Genomic DNA, 23,664 nt, shown 5'->3' with positions numbered 1-23,664 from the left:
GCACATATGAACGCATATATTATGTGTGTGTATAAAAGTTTATTTTACACACATGGGATCATATTATAAATGGAGAACACCATTGTATGAATGTATCTTAATCTGGACATTTAGGTTGTTCTTAGTTTTTTGCTATTTCCAAAAATGCTGCAGTAAACATTTTTATACATAAATCTTTTGCAAACTTCTTCCAGTATATTTGCAAAATAAATTCCTGAAATTGAAATTGCTGAGTCCATGGATTGTAAATTGAAAATTTTGGTAAGTTTTGCCAGATTGCCCTTGAGAGAGGCTATACTAGTTTAAATTTTCACTAACAGTATGTATGTCTGTTTTCTGGCCAAAAGTGGACTTTATAAAACATTTTATTTTTTTACTAGTGAAAAATTATGTCTCATTGTTTTAATTCGCATTTTTTGAGTTAGTCACCTTTTTGTATGTTTATTGGCCATTTGTATTTCTTTCCTTGTGAACTGCCTGATTTTATTTTTTGCCCAGTTTTCAATTTGATCATTTGCTTTTTTCTTTTTGATTTATCAGAAATTCTTATTTAATAAGGAAATTGGCATTTTTCTGTCATATATACCATATTTTTACACAAATGATGTGTACCTTCTATGTTTGTTTGGCAGCTACTCCCTCTCCTGTATTTTCATAAGTACCACTATGCTAATTTTTTTTACAGCAATATGTAAAAAAAATTGGCATAGGAGCCTCTACAAAAATACCTAGTGGGGGGAACACCTGACAAATGTAGAAGGCACATTATTTGTGTAAAAATACTGTATTTTCTATTTTTTACATTCATCTATCTCTTCACTTTGTTTTTTATTGAACAGAAGTTTTAAATTTTTATGTAGTTGAATAATATTTGTTTGACTTCTAGATTTTGTTTCATGCTTAGAAAGATCTATACTCCAAGATTATTTTTAAAAAGCTTTGTTATCTTCTGTTACTTTTTTTTTCTTTAAATACATTATCCATCTAGGATTAGAAGTGGGGTAAGGATGCAGTCTTTTCTCCCCAAATGAAGTCAGTTGTTTTAACATTTATTGAAATATTTACCTTTTTCCTGTAGGCTTGAGGATGTCAATGTTATCATATGCTAAGTTTCCACGTAGATCTGGGCCTTTTTTTTTTTTTTTTTAATAATTTTTATTGTGCTTTAAGTGAAAGTTTACAAATCAAGTCAGTCTCTCACATATAAACTTATATACACCTTACTACGTACTCCCATTTACTTTCTCCCTAATGAGTCAGCCCGCTCCCTCCTTCCAGTCTCTCCTTTCGTGACCTTTTTGCCCATTTCTAACCCTCTCTACCCTCCCATCTCCCCTCCAGACAGGAGATGCCAACACAGTCTCAAGTGTCCACCTGATACAAGTAGCTCACTCCTCATGAGCATCTCTCTCCAAACCATTGTCCAGTCCCTTCCATGTCTGATGAGTTGTCTTCGGGAATGGTTCCTGTCCTAGGCCAACAGAAGTTTTGGGGACCATGACCGCCGGGATTCTTCTAGTCTGTCAGACCATTAAGTCTGGTCTTTTTATGAGAATATGGGCCGATTTTTTAACTTTCTTTTGTTTCATTGATCTGTCTGTATATTTGATGCTAGTACCAAAGTGTTTTAATACTGTTTTCCATAGTTTTAAGGTGCAATTTAGTATTGGATAGGGCTTATTATGGGGTAGTTTTTTGTTTTGTTTTGCTTTTAAAACTGGGGTTAAGTAGTGCATGTTAAAGGCTGATAGAACAGACGCAAAAGGGACCCTTTTGAAAAGAGTGGGAGGGTAACAATTTATTCGAACAACTTCCTATTTGGAGAAATTTAAACTGTGTCAAAGGTTTTGCAATGTAAACAACACTATAATAAACATCCTTGTACATTAATATTTGTGCCCATGTCTTAATATTTACTTAGGATACATTTATAAAAGTGGCACTGTTGGGTCAAAGGAAATGTACATTTATAAGGCTATTGATGCATATTACCAAAATGCTTTCCAGAAAGATTGCACCACTTTGTACTTCTTTGGTATAGAAGAGTGTCTTTTTTTACATACTCATCATCATTAGGTGTTATAATTTTTAATATTTGCTATTACTATAGGTTAAAAAATACTATCCCTTGTGTTTATAGCGTACATTTTTTGATTTCTAGTAAGTTGAACACATTTTAAATATCCTTTCCTTTGCCCATTTTTCAGTTGTAGTCAGGGAATCCCAGTCCTTAGAAGATTCAAGACCCAGGGTAACTTACCAGTATGGGTCTGCATAAGATAATTCCACTTGAAAAGAGACAGCTTTTTTTGACATTTTTCATACGTTTTTTTTTTTTTAATTTATTGTGCTTTAGGTGAAAGTTTACAGCTCAAGTTAATTTCTCATACAAAAATTTGTACATATATTGTTATGTGACCCTAGTTCCAATCCCTATAGTGTGACAGCATACTCCCCCTTTCCACCCACGGTTTCTTGTGTCCATTTAACCAGCTCTTATCCCTTTCTGCCTTCTCATCCCTCCTCCTGACCGGAGCAGCTGCCCACTTAGTCTAGTGTATCTACTTGAACCAAGAAGCACACTCCTCGTGAGTATTATTTTATGTTTTATAGCCCAGTCTAATCTTTGTCTGAAGAGTTGGCTTTAGAAATGGTTTCAGTTTATGGGTTAACACAGAGTCCAAGGGCCATGTCTTCTAGGTTTCCTCTAGTCTCAGTCAGACCATTAAGTGTGGTCTTTTTATGTGAATTTGAGTTCTGTACCACACACTTCTCTCCTGCTCTGTCAGGGACCCTCTGTTGTGTTCCCTTTTAGAGCAGTCATTGGTAGTAGCTGGGTACCATCTAGTTCTTCTGGTCTCAGGCTGATCAGGTCTCTGGTTCATGTGGCCCTTTTGTCTTTGGGCTAATATTTCCTACTGTCTTTGATGTTCTTCATTCCCCTTTGCTCCAGGTGGGTTGGGATCAATTGATGCATCTTAGATGGCCACTTGCAAACTAAGTGCTACTCACCAAAATGGGATGCAGTACATTTTCTTAATGAACTTTGTTATGCCAGTTGATCTACATGTTCCCCGAAACCATGGTCCCCAGACTCCTGCCCCTACTACTCTGTCTCTTGAAGTGTTTGGTTGTGTTCAGGAAACTTCTTAGCTTTTGGTTTAGTCCAGTTGTGCTGACTTCCCTTGTATGTTGTCCTTCTCTTTACCTAAGATGATTCTTGTCTATTATCTAGTTAGTGAATTCCCTTTTCCTTCCCTCCCCATCGTCGTAACCATCAAAGAATGTTTTCTTCTGTGTTTAAATCTTTTCTTGAGTTCTTATAATAGTGCTCTCATACAATAATTGTCATTTTGTGATTGACTAATTTCAGTTAGCATAATGCCTTCCAGATTCACCCATGTCGTGAGATGTTTCGTGGATTCATCATGGCTATCGGGGCCAGGGTTTTTTTTTGCTGGGAATTTTTAAATTACCTCTTCAGTCTCTTTTGCTATAGGTTTATTGAGTTGTTCTACCTCTGTTTGTGTTAGTTTAGGTAGGTAGTGTGTTCTAGAAATTTGTCCGTTTCCTTTCGGTTTTCAAATTTGTTGGAGTACAATTTTTCATAGTATTCTGTTATTCTTTTAATTTCAGTTGGGTCTGTTGTGATATCACCCATCTTATACCTTATTCAGGTTATTTGCTTCCTCTCCTGTTTTTCTTTTGTCAGTTTGGCCAATAGTTTATTGATTTTGTTGATCTTTTCAAAGAACCAGCTTTTGGTCTTGTTAACTGTTTCAATTGTTTTTCTATTCTCTATTTCATTTACTTCTGCCCTAATTTTTATTATTTTCTTTCCTCTGGTGCTCGTGGGCGTCTCTTGCTGCTTTCTATTTGAATTGTAGGGTTACTGTATTGATTTTGGCACTTTCTTCTTTTTTTGTATGTGTGCATTTATTAATGTAAATTGACCTCTGAGCACTGCTTTTTCTGTGTCCCAAAGGTTCTGGTTGAATGTGTTCTCATTCTCATTTCACTCTGTGAATTTCTTTATTCTGCCCTTAATTTCTTCTATAACCCAGTAGTTTTTGAGCAAGGTGTTGTTCAGTTTCCATGTATTTGATTTTTTTTCCTTGCTTTTTTGTTACTGATTTCTACTTTTATGGCTTTATGGTTAGAAAAGATGCTTTGTAATACTTCGATGCTTTGGATTCTGTTAAGTCTTGCTTTATGGCCTAATATATGGTCTATTCTTATGAGTCAGAGATGGCACTGGGTTGGGCTGGCTGGGCATTCTGGAGAACGTTCCATTTGCATTGGAAAAGAAAGTATACTTTGCTGCTGTTGGGTGGAGTGTTCTGTATATGCCTATGAGGTCAGGTTGGTTGATTGTGGCATTTAGACCTTCCATGTCTTCATTGAGCTTCTTTCTGGATGTCCAGTCCTTCACCAAAAATGAAGTGTTGAAGTCTCCTACTATTATTGTGGAGCTGTCTATATCTCTTTTTAGTGCTGTTAGAGTTTCTTTTATGTATCTTGGAGCCCTGTTGTTGGGTGTATAAATATTTATTATGGTTATGTCCTTCTGGTGTATTGATCCTTTAACCATTATATAGTGTCCTTCCTTATCCTTTGTGGTAGATTTTATTTTAAAGCCTATTTATTTTGTCAGAAATTTATATTGCTACTCCTGCTCTTTTTGGATTGTTGTTTGCCTGATGTATTTTGACTTTTAGTTTATTTGTGTCTTTGAGTCTAAGGTGTGTCTATTGTAGGCAGCGTATAGATGGATTGTGTTTTTTTATCCATTCTGCTACACTCTGTCTCTTTCTTGCTGCATTTAGTCCATTTACATTCAGTGTAATTATTGATAGGTATGAGTTTAGTGCTATCATTTTGATGTACACTTTTGTGTGTGGTTGACAGTTTCTTTGTTCCACTTAATTTTCTGTGCCACGTGGTTTTTCTTTATGAGTTTTCTTTTCATCGTTGTTGATTTTGTATTCGCTGAGTCTTTATGTTTTTCTTCTTTTTTATTTTGATGTGTAGAATTGTTAATTTCCTTTGCAGTTACCTTAATGTTTACCTGTATTTTTCTAAGTTAACGCTAATCTTTTATTTGTTGATTTCCTCTTCATATGAAAATTCTTTGACTATTTAGTCCCTCTTTTTTGTTTTAATGTTGCCATCTTATACCTATTGATGTCTCTGTTTCCCTATTTTCAGTGGTTTAGCTCTGATTTATTTTTGTGACACACCTATCTGGATTGATACCTGGTTGTTCTGTCCTGTGTCCTAATTTTGGGTTGTTATCTGATATTGTTGATTCTCTAACCAGAGGACTCCCTTTAGTATTTGTAATTTTGGTTTGGTTTTTACAAATTCCCTTAACTTCTGTTTATCTGGAAATGCCCTAATTTTGCCAACGTATTTGAAAGACGGTTTTGCTGAATATATAATTCTTGGCTGGCGATTGTATTCCTTCAAGGCTTTATATATCCCATCCCATTGCCTTCTTGCCTACATGGTTTCTGTTGAGTAATCAGAGTTTAGTCTTATCAACTCTCCTTTGTAGATGACTTTTCATTTATCCCTAGCCGCTCTTAAAATTCTCTTTTTATCTTTGGTTTTGGCAAGTTTGATTATAATCTACTGTGTGTGGGGTTCAGTGAGTTTTTGGATAGATATCTTCTCATCTTTCACAATATCAGGGAAGTTTTCTGCCAACAAATCTTCAACAATTTTCTCTGTATTTTCTGTTATCCTCCCAGTTCCAGTACTCTAGCTATTCATAGGTTATTCCTCTTGGTCCGGTCCCCCGTAACTCTAAGGGTTTCTTTATTTTTTTTAATTCTTGTATCTGATTTTTCATCAAATAAGTTGGTGTCAAGTGCAATTATCTTGAATCTCACTAATCCTTACTTCCATTGTCTCAATTCTGCTTCTATGACTTCCTATTGAGTTGTCTAATTCTGAAATTTTATTGTTAATCTTTTGGGTTTCTATTTGCTGTCTCTCTATGGATTCTTGCAGCCTGTTAGATTTGTCATTATGCTTTTGTATAACCTCCTTAAGTTCCTCTCTTGCTTTGCCTTTGTGTTCCTTGGCTTGGTCTGTGTTGTGCCTGATCTCCTTCCTGATCTCTTGAAGAGCTCTGTGTGTTAATCTTTTGAATTCTACCTCCAGCAACTCCAAGAGTTTATCTTCCCCTGGGAGGTATCTTGGTTATTTGTTTTGGTCACTTGCTGAAGCCATCATGGTCTGCCTCTTTATGTGATTTGATATTGATGGTTGTTTCCGAGCCATCAATAAGTTATTATATTTATTTATTTTATGTTTGCTTACTGTGTCCTAGCTTCTTGTTTTGATATGTCCAAATAGGCTGGTCATGTGAGCTACTTTGATTATTGGCGTCTTTGAAGCTCTCATGTCCTATCACCAGGTGGTTAGAGCTGTTACTAGGTATGTGAGTTCAGGAGTCTGTTTACTTTTCTTGTGTGGATTCAGCTCAAGTCTCTAGGTCATCAGTCACTGAGTGTGTGGTGCAAACTCTCAGCTACAGTCCTGGACTGGCAGGGCTACGTAGGGGTGATTGGAGTAGGCACAGGTATCTGGCTGCTATAGGGGGTTATGTGCTGAGCAAAGTAGGGGGCTGACGGCTGCCCCTGGGTGCCTGGGTGGTAGGAGTGTCCCTGTTCCTAGAGTGTTTTCATGTGTGTAGTGTGTAGGTGGGTGGGTTTTGCAGCTGGACTTTGGGGACCCAATGCTGTTGGCTGTAAGGACTGGGAGGCACCACTTATTCTCAGACCCCTATTGTGAGTGGCTGGTTGGAGTGGGTGAAACCACCAGTCCCTAGGCCCCTGGTGTGGGTAGGCGAGGACCCTGCTTAATGGGCAGGGCAGTGTCAAATGTCATGAATCTGCTACTCCTCCCGAGCTGTTGCAGTTGAAAGTAGGATTTAGGTATATACCCTGTTTTACTATTCTAACGAGGGCCTATGCTGTTGAAATGGACCCACACAGGTCTAGGCAGGGGTGAAAGGCATTCAAAGCCTATGGATCCCTTATGCCTGTGCCTAGGCAATGAGGCTGTGCCTTTATGAGTGCCTGGCTTAGGGGAGCTGGCAGATTATTTTTTCCCTGTTTGTTAATTTGTTCCTTCTCCAAAGTTGGGAAAATGGCTTGAGGCATGAGACAGATCCCACTTCTGGCCCAGGGGGTGCAGCAATCACTAATGCCTCAGCCTAGGACCAAAGCAGAGTGGGGAGGAGGTGGGTGAATGGGGGATAGGTACTTCCCAGAGAGGGGAATGGTGTTTTTGATCCTGTGCAGTAGGTTAGACCCTTGCACTTAACTTTTGCTGATTCACTGTCGCCTCTCCTTGGTTCCGGAGGCTTGTGTAGACTCTTCGCTGCTCGGTTTCTTCTAGTGTGGAAAACGCGTCCTGAGTGCTACTGCTTGCATCAGCCCACATGTGCCAGATTATCCAGCCTGCAGGGTGCCTGCCAAGTCAGGTCTGGCAAATCCTCACTGCTTCTGAACTGTCTCTCCCTCTCCCTGCCACTCAGTCTAACTCTTCAACTTTGTCTTTGATGTTCTGGGCTCCTAAAAAAAAGTCATATATAATTGATTCACTTGGTGTTTTAGTTCTTTGCTGTAAGAGGGACCACAGGAAGTATCTGACTACTCCACCATCTTGGCCCTGCCTCCCTCATAGATATCTTTAAAGCCAGAAATTTCAAAACTGTATTAAAATGATGTTCAGAAACAATACAGGAGCAGTGCCCATACCTACCTTCACCTGTGTGGGCCCCGGGGTACCATCCCAGCTGCTCTATTCAGGGGATGGGCCTGATTGTGTTGACTATCTTTTTTTGTTGATTTAAATGTACATAGAGTAGACATGAGCCCTGCAGATGCAGTGGTTAAGGTGCTGGGCTGCTAACCAAAAGGTTGGAAGTTCAAACCCGTCAGCTGATCCGCAGAAGAAAGATGTTGCAGTCTGCTTCTGTAAAGCTTTACAGCCTTGAAAACCCTATGGAGCAGTTCTACTCACTCTGTCCCGTAGGGTCTCTATGAGTCCGAATTGAGTTGACGGTGGGGTTAGAGAGGTAGCAGTAAATATATATAAAAAGGTAAAATGAAGGGAACTCAGAGTGCTCTCAGAGCATGAACAAAAAAGTGAGAAACATATTCAAGTCCAGGTAGTTAAGTATAATTAGAAGAACTAAAAGAAGTTCGAAAAGGGCAGCACTTTGAAAAAAGTAGGCAGCTGCCAGGAACAAATCATTGCAGATTGTCTACACAAAATATCGTAAGAACTTTTTTTAAATATACATTTATTGAACACATACTGTTTGCCAGATATTGGCATTGTATCTGCACTTGAAGACCTTACATTCTGTTGAACGGAGAAAATATCCCGTAATTAGATCCTTCGCTGGGGCTGCCCACATTTTTTCCCCTTTCTTTACGTGCACAGCTCTGCTAAAAATGCTTGTTCCAGTATTGAAGGGGAAATAAAATGAAGCTCTTTACTGCCATCCTGGTTTGAAGAATCTAGTTCCCAGTTTTTTTTACGTGCACAGCCCTGCTAAAAATGCTTGTTCCAGTATTGAAGGGGAAATAAAATAAAGCTGTTTACTGCCATCCTGGTTTGAAGAATCTAGTTCCCAGTTTAGTAAACAAGAACTTTGAAGGGCAGTTGGCTCTGGCATATATAAATGAAAGGCAGGGGATGTAAGGTAAGCCAGTGCATGGTTACACCCTGTAAATGTAGTAATCGAGAGATTTTCAAAGCCTCTTATTGAAACCCTGGGGTTCTGTGTCTTCATTCAGTGAAAAGAGTTGTCAGTTCTCTCAGGAGGCTGCACGTTAATGTGATAGCAGGAAACTCAGCTTAATGACACAGAGCAGGGGGAAAAAACCAGCCTCTCAGTTGAACTTATTGGAAATCAGAGGCTTTCAAACTTATAAATTTTATAATGAAAACAACTGGCTAATTAAGCAGTTTAACCACTGGTAATTCGACCAAAACCTTTCATTGAAGGGGGAAAATAGTTAATTTAACAGTAGTTTGAACTGGCTTTTTAATTAGCCATCTGCTCTAATTATAGGAATTGCCCCAGATGAGTGTGAAAATGCCGCCTTGCCAAGGAATTCCAGTAGAAGAGAGGCTGAGGCAAGCATTTCTAGCACTTTTAACTAAGTGCTTCATCATCTCAAAGATCAGTTTTGGTTCTGCTGGTTGAGACCATCAGTGGGTGATTGAATTTCTGTGTACTTAAAGATGTTGATTGGCGCATGAGTTTTTTATTTACACAAAATGTTTTACTATCTAATGGAGGCATGGGAGAGCTATAACTGTTGAAGTAAATTCTTGATGATCTTTGTATGTGTAGTGCAGAAGAGTTTCACAGAAAAAGTGACACTTGAGCTGGCCTCAGAGGCTGTGTTGGATTTCACTGATCAGAGAAATGTAGTCCAGCAGGAGGAACAGCCTAGCAAGGCACAGAGGCAGAAAACTGTATGGCTTGTACACAATGGCAAGTGTAGCTATGTGGCTGTGGAGCAGGGTTTTGAAAGCCTGGAGGGGTGTAGTAGGAACCAGATTATAAAATAAAAGTCCTTATATGTTTACTTAGAGAGTTTGACCTTTGGTCGGTGGACATCCATCAAATACTTGAAAATATGGCAAAGACCTCTTTCTTATTCATTGTCTCACCAGTGTGTGGAATGAATAAATGGTAGAGTTAATGTGAGTTAATGAAAGAGAATAACATGATTAGATTTGTTCGTTAAAGGGATTACTCTGTCAGAAGAAGGAGGATCGGAAATCAGAATAGGAACTGAAATGTGAGTATAATTAACTCCTTGAACAGCTGTGTCCTTTGCCATGAGACAAGAAGTACTGAATGGTGCCCAGCTCCCATTACTGAACACTTTGATCAAAGACTGTATAGAAGAATCCTGATCAAAAGATGAGAAACAGAATTTCAAATTTTCATGGGTTCCAGATTTTCTGGAGCTATTGAAGCTGGATGACCCCTCCTTCCCCACTATTGCCCTGAGTGGAAACCCTGGTGGTGTAGTGGTTAAGTGCTACAGCTGCTAACCAAAAGGTCGGCAGTTCGAATCCACCAGGCACTTCTTGGAAACTCTATGGGGCAGTTCTACTTTGTCCTGTAGGGTCACTATGAGTCGGAATCGACTCGATAACAACGGGTTTATGGGTTTTTTTTTTTTTTTTTATTGCCCTGAGGACATCTTTAAACCTTAAACCAAAACTGTTCCTTGAAATCATCTTTAAACCAAACAATACCAAAAACCCACTGCCGTCGAATCGTTAATTAGTGTAAAAAATGTTTGCCTTGAGTGTTGTGATGTTTTAAAGAATTATTTATTTGTGATCAGATTGGCAACAGCAACTGGAAAGGGTAGATAAGAAGCTTAGGGGGCAGTAAGTTTAAGTTAATGATGATGAAATAATTTGGAAAAGGATATCAAGAAAGGTGGCACAGTTTGAAGAACGTAATCAGTATCACTGAATTGTACATGGAGAAATTGTTGAATTGGTGTATGTTTTGCTGCATATATTTTCACCAAAAAAAAAAAAAAAAAGAAGAAGAAGAAGGAATATTTTGTCAGCTTTATAGAAGGTGGAATAGAGAGGGAGGGTGCAGGAATATGTCCACCAATACCTTAGCTGAGGCTTTAGCTGTAATCTTCCATCCACATTCCTGCTCCTCTATACAACAACCAAAGTAATCTTTTTAAACCATACTTCAGAACATATAATTTCCCTGTTTGTGGCTATTCAGGATGAAATCCACACCCTTACCAAGACCCAGCATGGCTGGTTCTGTATCACCACTGATGTCTCTGATGCACTCTGCACGCCTCTCCTTTTGCTTCAGCCACTCTGGCGGTCTTTCTCTTCCTTAAATATGCCAAGTGGTGTCCGCCTAGGTCCTTGGGTAGTTCAGACAATTTATACTCAACTACTAACCTAATAGAGTTGGCAGTTTGAACCACCCCCAGCTATACCTTGAAAGAGAGGCCTGGCAATCTGCTTCTATTGAGATTACAGCCAAGAAAACCCTATAGAAGAGTTCTACTCTGTATCATATGGGGATTGCTGTGAACTGAAATTGACTCAACAGCAATGGGTTGTTTTTTTTATTTTGTCCTGCATTAGGACCTTTGTACATAAATTTCCTCCTGCCCAGGACATTCATCCTCCATTTTTTACCTCATAAACTCCTAGCTGCCTTTTAGGTCCCACCAAACCAACAAACCAAACCCACTACCATCGAATCAATTCCAGCTCTGTCCTGGAGGACAGAGTAGAACTGCCGATAGAATTTCTAAGGCTGCCACATCTTTCTCTTGAGGTCTCAATTTTATTTAAATTTTTAAATAGGTAGAGCATGTACATGGAACAAAATATAAGGGGTACAAGAGTATAAGGTAAAAAGTAAGCCTCTCTCCCCTGCCTTCTAGCTACTTAGTCCCTTACTCCCTCCCTGGGGGATAACCATTATTATTATTTTCTTCTGAATTCTGGTCTCAGTTTAAATGTTATTTTTTCAGAGAGCGCTTCTCCAATACGCCCGTCTAAATAGGTCTACCAATTGTATTGCCATAGTTTTCTGTGCTTTTCCTTTTTAGCGTTTGTCACAATTTGTTTTTTTATGTTTATTTTGTGACTATTCTGTTAATGATTTCCTCCTCCCACTAGACTGTAAGCTCCACAAGCAGAGTTTTGTTGGCCTTGTTCACTATGATTTCCCCAGCTCTCTGCACAGTGCCTGGCATATCATTAAAAAAAAAAAACCGAACCCATTGCCATCAAGTCAATTCTGATTCATACCGACCCTACAGGACAGAGTAGAACTGCCCCACAGGGTTTCTAAGGAGCAGCTGGTGGATTCAAACTGTTGACCTTTTCGTTAGCAGCCAAACGCTTAACCACTGCGCCACCAGGGCTCTGGCATATCATAAGTACTCAATAATATAAGCCCTCCCTAAGCCTTGCCTGTTTCTCTGAGCTCATCTCTTACGCTCCTCCTTATACTCTGCCTTGAAATTCTCTCTGGTTCTTCTGCTCACTATTTGTATTTCCTTCTGTCTAACTCCTTGTCATTCTTCCAAGTTTTACTTAAAAACCACCTGCTCTAAGAATCCTTCCTTGACTCTGCAAGTCCAGGCTAAGTGCACCACCCATGTATGGCCCTTACCATAGCCCTTATCACCCTGCATTGTAATTACTGTCTGTTTCCCCACTGTCACAGGGGCTTTGTCATTCTTTGTTCATTGGTGTAGCCCAGGCTTCTAGGGCAGTGCTTGGTAGGAATCAATCCTGTCATGGATGTTAGGTTGGTTGTCCATTGTACAACTCTGGAGTGTGCCATTCACATCATTGTGAGGTTACAATTACATTGGCTACTCTGGTGAGTAATATTTGTTGAAAGAATGAACATATTTTAGAGGGTCCAGTGCTTTTTTAGAAGGTCATATTTTGAGGTCATAGCAAAATCTTGTTGAATGAGATTCTTCTGCAAGGCTCCTCTGGTCTGAGGATCGTTGTGTACCCATCAGGGGGATTTGGACATCAACTCCTTGGGTGAGGTCCCAGATTGCAGAGTCTGGAGGCTGAAGTCCAAAAGGTTAAAGGTCTTAGATTCAGAGAGATGGAATTGGGGCAACAGCAAGAGGACACCTCAGGTATATTCAGTGCTCTTTGAGAGCCTCTGGCCAAAAATACCACCCTCTTCCTTGCATGGTAAACTGCTACTCTTTCTGAACCTGTTCACCTGTATTTTCTGAACCTGTTCACCTGTATTCGCTCCACCCTTACCCCTCCCTAGCTCCACCCCTACACAGGGCATAGTTAGGTGTTCTTTCCTTTGGATATTGACAACATTGCTCACAACTCCATCAAAGCACTTTGTACACTGTAAGGTAATTATCTCCTTTCCCATCACCACCCCTAGTATACCTTGAGTGTCTCAAGGACAAGTAGCATGTTTTATTCATCTTTGTAACTGCCCCAGTGTCCATATAGTTGTTGGCATGTAATAGTAAGTGTGGAGTAACAGATATCATGGAAGGGATATCCCTGCATTGTGTTGATGAAATAATGTGTACTGTAAATTCAGAGACATTCTTTGAAGCCAGGACTATCTCTGTCCCCACACAGAGCCAACCTGCTTGGAAACCCACTTAGGGAAAGAAGGCCTAAGCAGTCTTTCACCTGATGTCACTTAGACTTCTCCATACATTTTGTGTTTATCCCTCTACAGAGTGGTCATCCTGCAAAGACAAGGGTAGCATCCCAGGAGCCAGGAGGAAAGGGAGCAGAACCTAGGACTAGTTCTCCAGAAAGTAGAGAGGAAGCAGGAGAGACAGACATACAGACAGACAAAGCAAAGGTGTGTAGGGCTAGTTTCTTATCTAGAGATAAGGAACTAAGATCACAGCTAGAAAACATCCGGTCTAGTTGTATTTTGCATTCCAGAAATTCAAGTATTATAACCTAATGCTTATGGACACAGGTGTTCAGTTAGGTAGACCTGCGTTTAAATTGCAGCTCTGCCTCTTACTTGCTGGATGACCTTAAATCAATTCGTCACATTTTTTTTTGCTGCAGGTTTTGAATTTGTGATGAGGATAATAACCGTGAGGATTAAAGGAGAAGTTATGTATATGTATGTGTGTATATTTATATATCTCTTCATATATAAAGCATTAGCAGAGGCATATGGTAAGCCTGTAGCAAATAATAGCCATGTTATCATCATGTTGCTTAAAAGCTTGTTTTAAATTTTATTTTGTGAAAGTAATACATGAACATGGTAAAAGTTCAAAAAGTACAAGTGATAAAAAGTTTCCCTCTCTGATCGCCAGATTCCCAGTTTCCCTCCCAGGAGTTGACCACTATGACTAGTATTTTATGTATCCTTTGAGGGAGCTCTTAATACTTTATATTATGCTGCAGAAGTAGACACTGAAATGGAGTTTGGAGTGTAAGGTGTTTATGAAGGATTAACTCCTGGGAAAGGAAGGGGGAGGATGCAGGATTGGGCAGAAGGAGAAGTTAGATTCAGACGTAGGACCAACAAAGCCGTGGTCAAAGTGACAGGGAGCTTTGGAGTGAATATCGTCTGTCAGAGTTGTCCCACATTGAGCCAAAACGGTCAGGCCTTCATATCCCTACCTTGCTTAACCCATGCTTAGTCAGTGGATATGGGCAACCCTGGGAGGGGTGTGACCTGTGGCTGAGGCTGACTCTGAAGGAGCTGTCTGCTGATGGCACAGCTCACAGCTGGGCAGCAAGTCCTTCAGCGAAGGGGAATCTGAGCGGCTCGTGTCTGGGTCTACCACAATGTACATATACATAGGTATTCTTTTTTTTTTTTTACCTAGTAGTATTAGACATATAGAGGACCCTGGGTGGTGCAGTTTGTACTCAACTACTAACTGAAAGGTTGGCAGTTTGAACCTACCCATGGTGCTGCAGAAGAAAGGCCTGGCCATCTGTTTCAGTAAGATTACAGCCAAGAAAACCCTACTGAGCTCAGTTCTACTCTGTAACGCATGGAGTGGCCACATAAGTTGGAATTGACTCAGCGGCAATGGGTTTGTTTTTTTGGAGGGTGGAGTATACACATGCAGTGGAGCCCTGGTAGCGCAGTGGTTAAGTGCTTGGCTGCTAACCAAAAGGTCAGCAGTTTGAACCCACTAGCCGCTGTGCCAGAGAAAGATGCAGCAGTCTGCTTCTGTAAAGATTACAGACTTGGAAACCCTATGGGACAGTTCTACTCTGTCCTGTAGGGTTGCTATGCATCGGAATCGACTCAACAGCAATGGGGTTTGGTTTTTTTTTTTTTTTTTTTTGGTTTTATAAACATGCACCCTTCTATACCTTAGATTTTTATTTTCATTTTTGCTTTTGTTTACTTAAGATATGTTAACGATTGTTCCATATCAGCACAAATAGACCAGATGAGATGGTTTTTAAAGCTTTCTGGAACTCTGTCATTCTCTTCTTTGCTGGTTATTTTTGCCCCCTGTTTCTTTCTCTATATGATCCCCATTAGAAAACTTCAAAAGGGCCATTACCTGTTGAGGGACAAGAGGAGAGGGGAGCCCTCTGCGAATATAAAATATTTTATTCCCCCACTCACCAGTGGCTCTGGTGGGAGAGAATTCCTCAAAGAAGGATGGGTGGTGGGGATTAGCTATATCCCAGGTGCCAAAAGGAGAAAAAAAACGGGTAAACTGAGACCCAGTCCAGAATCAAGAAATATCTATGATTTTTTTAAACCAACAAGAGGCCCTGTATTCCCACATATCCCCTGCCTGTGGTGAAGAAGTTGCCTCCTCATGTACGATCTGCCTATCCCTGGAGGAGCTTAGAAACAGTTTTAATTTTCTCTTTTTTAGGTGGCTTTCTATTGAGTACCAGTCGGCACTACAAAACAAAACCCACCCATGGCATTGGAAGATACAAGCACCTAGTTACAGCACAACAGGTAAGAGGAGGGGTGCCTTTAGAAAAGGATAGGGTACAGCTTTTGCAAAGACCCCAAAATCAGATATGTACTGGTTGGGTAGAAAGGATAGGAATTTCTCCTCAGTTCTCTCTGGTTATTTAGTGTGGAGGTTATCTAGACTGGAGATATTTCTACCATAGGCCAGGTTATCACAGTGAAAAACGAATGAGTTGATTTTACTATTTGTGGTAATTTTTAATATCATCTTAGTACTTAGTGCAGTATGGGCCTCAGAGTTGAAATATAAATTCAGTTGAGATGAATGAATGGCTTGTGGCTAGTAGAGGGAAATTGACATTTTTAGCCAAATAGCTGATTTTTATAATTTTTGCAGGTTTAAAATATATATGATCTTTTTTTTTTTTGAATCTTTAAATTTCTTAACTACACAAATTATTTTTAAATGATATTCATCTGCTATGAAGACATGATTAGTTCTTTCATATTTCTTCCTTCCTCACTCCTCAAACCTCCTGGTTTCATCGGTTATAATGCTTATAGACTTTTTCCAAGTTTATAACATGTATACTGTATAATGCAATCAGATTTTCACTTTGAGCCTTAGACTATGTTTAGTTGGATTCATTATTTGCCACCATCCTTTTTTTTTTGTGCTTTAGGTGAAAGTTTACGGTTCAAGTTAATTTCTCATACAAAAATCTATATACATATTGGTATATGATACTAGTTGCAATCCCTACAATGTGACAGTACACTCGCCCTTTCCACCCTGGGTTTCCCGTGTCCATCCAATCAGCTTCCATCCCTTTCTGCGTTCTCACCCTGCCTCGGAACAGGAGCCATCCATTTGGTCTGACTACTTAAGAATGTGTTACTTAAGAAACATACTCTTCACGAGTATTATTCTGTGTTTTACAGTCCAGGCTAATCTTTGTCTGAAGAATGGGCTTCGGGAATGGTTTTAGTTCTGGGCTAACAGAGCATCTGGGGGCCATGGCTTTGAGAGTTCTTCCAGTTTCAGGCAGACCATTAAGTCTGGTCTTCTTATCTGAATTTGAGTTCTGCACCATACTTTTCCCCTGCTCCGTCAGGGACTCTCTGTTGTGTTCTCTGTCAGGGCTGTCATTGGTGGTAGCTGGGCTCCATCTAGTTCTTCTGGTCTCAGCCTGATGGAGTCTCTGGTTTATGTGCCCCATTCTGTCTCTTGGGCTAAATTTTCCTTGTGTCTTTGGTATTCTTCATTCTCCTTTGCTCCAAGCGAGTTGAGACCAATTAATGCATCTTAGATGACCGCTCACAAGCTTTTTTTTTTTCCTCTTTTTTTTATTATGTTATAAGTGAAAGTTTACAGTTCACGTTGGTTTCTTATGCAAAAATTTATACACATGTTGTGACTCTAGTTGCTCTCCCTATAATGTGACAGCATACTCTCCTTTCCACCCGAGATTTCCTGTGTCCATTCAACCAGCTCCTTTCCCTTTTTGCTTTCTCATCTTGCCTCTGGACAGGAGCTACCCATTTAGTCTCATGTATCTGCTTAGCTAAGAAGCATTCTCTTCACAAGTATTATTTTATGTCTTTATAGTCCAGTCTAATCTTTGAATAATTGGCTTCGGGAATGGTTTCAGTTCTAGGCTAACAAAGAGTCTGGGGGCCATGTCTTCCAGGGTCCCCCCAGCCTCAGTCAGACCATTAAGTCTGGTCTTTTTGCTAGGATTTGAGTTCTGCACCCCACTTTTCTCCTGGTCCATCAGGGACTCTCTGTTATGTTCCCAGTCAAGGGTGGTCATTGGTGGTAGCCAGGCACCATTCTCCTTTGCTCCAGGTGGGGTTGGAACCAAGTGATGCATCTTAGATGGCTGTTTGCTAGCTTATAATACCCCAGACGCCACTCACCAAAATGGGATGCAAAACATTTTCTTAATAAAGTTTGTTATGCCAGTTGACCTAGATGTCCCCTGAAACCATCATCCCCAGATCCCTGCCTCTGCTACTCTGTCCCACAAGGTGTTTGGTTGTGTTCAGGAAACTTCTTAGCTTTTGGATTAGCCCAGTTGTGCTGACTTCCCCTGTATTGTGTGTTGTCCTTCCCTTCACCTAAGATGATTCTTGTTTACTCTCTAGTTAGTGAATTCCTCTCTCCCTCTCTGCCCACTCTCGTAACCGTCAAAGAATATTTTCTTCTGTGTTTAAACCTGTTCTTGAGTTCTTATAATAGTGGTCTCATACAGTATTTGTCCTTTTGCAACTGACTAATTTCACTTAGCATAATGCGTACCAGATTCATTCATGTCGTGAGATGTTTGGCGCATTCGTCATTGTTCTTTATCGTTGTGTAGTATTCTATTGTATGAATATACCATAATTTGTTTATCTGTTTGTCTGTTGATGGGCATCTAGGTTGTTTCCATCTTTTTACTATTGTAAACAGTGCTGCAGTGAACATGGGTGTGCATATATCTGTTCGTATGTCAACTCTTATTTCTCTAGGATATTAAAATATATATGATTTTGAATTTATTATCACAGATAGCTGGCAGTTAGTTCTAAGTATAGTAAGAGTATTTAGCCAATTTCTCTGGCCCCAGCTGCATGATTGCTTCTATGTGGTTAGGTTTCTGTGCTTGTCCAGAGGATTTTATGATGGAATGGACACAACACTGGCCTGAAAGTTGAAAGATCTGGCTTTGAGTTTTGATTCCATCATTTCCTGTAAACAGTACAATTAGGAAAATTTTGCCGTTCTACTTGGGGAGACTTCAACATCGCCTTTGGTTTTTTGGCTTACGTTAATGCTCCCACACAACGGCGTACATCTCCCATTGCCTCTCTTTCATTGGCAGGGGTCTAACACCACTGTATTTGAGCTTCAGAAGCCACTAAACTTCCTGTGTTCTCCTGAGCATTATCCTAATACCAAGGAATTTCATGAGAGAAGCATTGCCAGGTCTGAGGAAACAGGTGCCCTACTAAAATTTTTCCTTTGTAATGGGAAGAGAACTGAAGTGGAAACCAGGGAACTTGTGTTCTAGGCCTCGTTCTGCCACTTCTCAGCTTAGTGACTTTGGCTAAGTTACCTTACCGCCTAGGCACGGTGAGCCTGGAAATTGTATGTAAAATTTTCCTGTGTGTGAATTGTTCTGAGAAGACTCTATATCTTTTACCAGACTTTTCACAAAGGTTGAGAAATCCTGGACTAGAGTATCTTTAAGAATCTGTAACCTCTTTGCCACATCTACTGCGAGAATGAAGACCATTCTTAGCAGACATTTCCAGAAAATGTTGACGTCACCCTGAAGCGATGCGCAGTTATTGTGAAGGGCAATAATGCATCCCCTGGGAGGGAAACCTTGCGGAAGGACTTCATTCACATCAGTGTAGAACTCAGTTTCCTCGGAAAGAAAAAGAAGAGGCTTCTTGTTGACAAAGGGTGGGGAAATAGAAAGGAACTGGCTATAGTTTGCACTATCTATAGTAGTGTACAGAACACAGTCAAGGCTGTTATGCTGGGCTTCTGTTACAAGATGAGGTCTGTGTATGCTCACGTTCCCATCAACACCATTATTCAGGAGAGTGGGTCTCCTGTTGAAATCTGAAACTTCTTGGGTGAAAAAATACATCCATAGCGTTTGGATGAGGCCAGGTGTTATTTGTTCAGTATTTTAAGCCCAGAACCAAACCCAAACCCGTTGCCATTGAGTTGATTTTGACTCATAGCAACCCTATAGGACAGAGTAGAACTGCACCATAGGGTTTCCAAAGAGCAGCTTGTGGATTCGAACTGCCAGCCTCTTTGTTAGCAGCCAAGCTCTTAACCACTGTACCACCAGGCTCCCAAGCCCAGAAAGATGAGTTAATCCCTGAAGGAAATGACATGTAACTTGTATCAAATTCAGTTGATTTAATTCAGCAAGCCACAACAGTTAAAAACAAGGATGTCCAAAAATTGTTGGATGATACCTATGTCCCTGAAAAAAGGAACCATTCAACAGGCTAATAAGTAAGATCTGAGAGTTGTCTAGCTACAGAAACAAGGCCAGATGATTCCTAAGACCTATGGGCAATATTTTTAAGATGCAATAAAGTTCATCTGTTCATTTGGGTCTGTTTTAATGGCTATGCTTTCCAACTTAAAAAGAGTCTTTCAGCTCTTGATATCATGTGACTCTATGATGCTGTGAAATATTTATTGAACATCTTTTATGTGCTAGGCACTGTTGGGGATGTTGCCCATTCAGAGTGGGTTAAAATCAAATCTTACAGAAAAAATGAACAAGAACTAGTTCATGCTCTGAGGGTGCAGGTGAACCAGTAGAGGAAATAAGACACAGATAAGTATGCTCCCAGGCAGAAAGTGGCAAGTGTTAAAAGAAGAGTACAAAGTGCCATTAAAATTCAGAAGAGTGATTTATTTACACCCTTACTGAGTTGTGACACCTTAAAGTGAGTTGCTGGAGTTTTTTTATTTTGGGACATCCCCCTTCTAAAAGTCCCACATAAATTAGCTGGAAATACAATTAGTTTTGTTTGGGTTTTTTTTTGTTTTTGTTTTTTAATTTCTTGGTATCCTCCCTCTAAGACAATTTTCTGCATATACGGACCCAGTCCTTAGCTTGATATAAAAGGCAGCGTAATGCCATCTGTCCCCATTGTCCTCTCCAGCCTCTTCACCCATCTCGTGGATACCACACTTTAGCTGCATTGTGCCTCATGCTTTTTGTCCAACTCATCATGCTCTTTTAAGGCTTCTTACATGCCTTCTGCCTACTTGGAAGAGGTTCTTCCCTTCTTGCTAACTCCTCCTCAACCTTTAAACCCCACCGAGAAAGCAGAGTGAGGAGGGACAAGAATGAATCTCCTCTTCTGAGAAGCCTCCCTGGATTTCCCAGACTGGTTTACTTGCACTACCGTGAGCTGCCACAGTTGCTTGTGCTTCCACTGTCACAGGGCTCACTGCTTATGTTTTGATGATGAGCTCCCCTTCTAAATTGTGAGCTCCATAGGACAGAGGCCATGTCTCATTTTTCTCTGTATCCTCAGTGTCCAGCACAGGGCCTGGCATCAAGCAGGAAGCAGTAAACATTGATTGAGCTGAACTGAAATGCAGCTATGGGAGCTGCCTGAGGCTTTGCAAATCAGAACTGGCAATCACAGCCCCACTGTTTGCAAACAGCTGGCTCCGGATGACTTTGGGTGCTTGAGGGTAAAGATGCTCCCTTTGGTTAGGGCTGCAGGTTTTGTTTCGTTTTGTTTTTTTTGATGTCATTCATTCAGTGCCTCAGGGTGCTAGGGCAGTAGTGCCAGATATTGGTGGAAGCTGCTTCCAGGCTCCTCCCTTTTTGCAAGGGACAATACAATGAAAGCACTCATCTGTTAGTTTACAGAGGCTCTGCCCCAAGTCCTTGTCTCTTTTACTGCCCTGGGGAATTGACCTGGATAAGGTAGAAGGAATCTTGTGGCCCCCTTTCTTTCTCTCCCTAAGCCTAGAAAAAAACAATTAGCAACCAGATTTCATTTCTTCCTGTCTGGGTCTCAGTCTGGCCTGTCTACTTTCTAGAGCCCAATGTCCCCGAGACAAGTTAATTCTGCTGCACAAAATGTCCAGTTCTTGCCCCATTTCTGGTGGTATAATCCCTTCATTCCTCCTTCCAAAGGTCCCACACTTAGTCTTGTGACTCCAGAACCGTGGGAAGTAAAAGGACATCTGCTTCATCTCAGCTTTCCCTGTGAATCCTGGTTTTGCCTTTTTCTTTCTTGCATGGCCTGGCTTATACCTCTAGGTTGGTTCCCATTCCTCCATCCTGTGCCCTGTCCCTAATGCTTCTCTGAGGATGTAGTGAGAGGAGAGATGAGCATGAAGCTTCCCCTTGCATGACAGCATCAGGGATGACAACAAATTGTGGTATTCCAGGTCCTTCACAATGTGGCCCCAGCCTCCTCAGTGATTTCCCTTTTTTTACCCTATGTTTCAGGCACATTTTCCCAAACACTCATGCTCTTTCTTGATGCTCTGCCTTTGCACATGTGCTTTCCTCTGCATGGGATGAGGTCCATCTTTTACTCTGTGGTGCTCATCCTGCAAGACCCAGCTTGACCCATGGCATTAAGGGATCACATTTCACGCCGCATCTCAGACCTAGCACTGTGTCTGTAGATCTCATTATTCCCTCAGGGCCCTGCGTCATTCTGTTGAATTTAAAAGGCTTTAGATTTTTTTTTCCTAGTGATTTATATTTGACAGAAATAATAGTAATTGTCCCTCACATTTGTATAGTACTTGGTCATTTTTCCTCAGACCACTTACTTGCCTTCAGCTGTGGTCCAGCCTTCAATCTTCAGCTAATAGCAGCCCAAGAATCAGAGGATTGCCATGAGGAAGATATGGGAGGATGAAATGGAGGTAGCATAAATTGCTGTCAATTGCTGTTGTATGTTCTTATTTTTCCAGGCCCTGGGACAAGAGAGTAAGATGTGTCTGTCGTAACTCAGGCAGTTTCCTTCCTCCTTATTGAATGGCTCCTAGGAATCAAGATTCCCTTGGACACGGCCTGCTGTTTTTACTGTTGACTTAAAGGAAGTGACTGTCATTTTTTACACCTATTTATTTTGTTGTAGCCACATGTCTGTAAGGAGACTGTGGCACCAGTCCCAGAAAAATCAGCAGATCAGACTCACTTTATAGTGACAGTTCTAGCTTGCTGGGTGCAGAAAGACTGGTTTTCCTGGTCTAGTGACTGTAAGGCCAAACACAGATTATAGGACTGGTTTAGGGAGAGTTGTTTTATACTAGCATCCATGTTTTCTCTCAAGTCTGTTTCTTGTAACTCATTGAAAAGAAAATTCATCCTTGAGCATCTACTATGTGCCAGGTACTGCGCTGAGTTCTGATGATGCTCAGATGAATGGAACACAGTCTTTTCCCACAAAAAGCTTACATTCTGCTGGGAAAGATAATACTTAAAAATGTAACTAGAAAAATATCCCCTGAAATCTTCTTTAAACCAAATAGTAGTTTAGCTTAATTAATAAAGAATGTCTACCTTGAACATTGTGCTCTCCTAGGAACTATCTAAATGGGATCAAATTGACAACAACTCGAAAGATTAGATAGAAAACTTAGGGGGCAGTGAGTTTATGTTAATGGGGGAGGAACAACTCAGAAAAGGAGCGTTAAGAATCGTTACACAACTTGAAGAATGTAATCGGTGTCACTGAACTGTACACAGAAATCGTTGAATTGGTTTATGTTCTGCTTTGTATTCTCAACCGTAACAATAAATAAATAAATATGTAACTAGATACATTGTGGTAAATGCATTACAAGAGGAATGAACCAGCAAGACAGCAAAGATAAACAAGCAATTCTCTTTGAAAGGGTCCGTGAAGGTGTCACAGACTTCGCCGCAGCAGATATTTATTAAATGGCATCTGTATGCTTGGAACTGGGCATGTAAAGTTGAACAAGACACTCCTCTAGGAATATCCATTTGCTTGGGTAGCCGCTGACACTGAGGCTATAAAGAATATAAAAAAGTTCTCCAGAGGAAGCCAGCACAACTTGTACAAGGCAAAGTCGTGGAAACTCCATAGATACATCCTAAGGGACTGAATTGCTGGGCTGAGGTCTATGGGGACCATGGTCTTGGGAACATCTGGCTCAATTGGCATTATATAGTTTATAAAGAAAATGTTCTACACTTTACTTTGGTGAGTAGTGTCTGGGGTCTTAAAAGCCTGTGAGCAGCCATCTAGGATACTACACTGATCTCGTCCCTTCGGGAGCAAGGAAGAATGAAGAAAACTAAATATACAAGGGAAAGATTAGTCCAAAGGACTAATGGACCACATCTACCATGGTCTCCACCAGACTGAACCTAGTACTAGATGGTGCCCAGCTACCACCACTGACTGACTGCTTTGAGAGGGATCACAATAGAGGGTCCCAGACAGAGCTGGAGAAAATGTAGAGCAAAATTCTAACTCAAAAAGAAACCCTGAGAGTATGGCCCCCAGACACCCTTTCAAATCAGTAATGAAGTCACTCCTGAAGTTCACCCTTCAGCCAAAGAATGGACAGGCCCATAAAACAAAATGAGGCTAAAGGGACACACCAGCCCTGGGGTGGGGACCAGAAGGCAGGAGGGAACAGGAAAGCTGGTAATAGG

General features: G+C 40.6%; 1 protein-coding gene and 1 long non-coding RNA gene across 2 annotated transcripts in view; both read left to right on the top strand.

The window, feature by feature from the left end:
• The window catches only part of MRPL48 (mitochondrial ribosomal protein L48), a 99,431-nt gene that overhangs the window by 55,036 nt on the left and 20,731 nt on the right, over nt 1-23,664 (top strand). The window contains exon 5 of the mRNA XM_049889852.1: nt 15,429-15,517. Within this exon, the coding sequence (XP_049745809.1) occupies nt 15,429-15,517 (89 nt within the window). The remainder of the gene's footprint in view (nt 1-15,428; nt 15,518-23,664) is intronic.
• LOC126078993 (uncharacterized) lies at nt 9,170-14,885 on the top strand. The gene is made up of 2 exons (XR_007518180.1): nt 9,170-9,836; nt 13,633-14,885. It is a non-coding gene; the product is annotated as an uncharacterized LOC126078993 (long non-coding RNA).

Source organism: Elephas maximus, chromosome 7 (assembly GCF_024166365.1).
Source record: "Elephas maximus indicus isolate mEleMax1 chromosome 7, mEleMax1 primary haplotype, whole genome shotgun sequence".
In the NCBI taxonomy this organism is placed as follows: domain Eukaryota; kingdom Metazoa; phylum Chordata; class Mammalia; order Proboscidea; family Elephantidae; genus Elephas; species Elephas maximus.
This window is presented reverse-complemented; position numbering and strand designations above follow the sequence as displayed.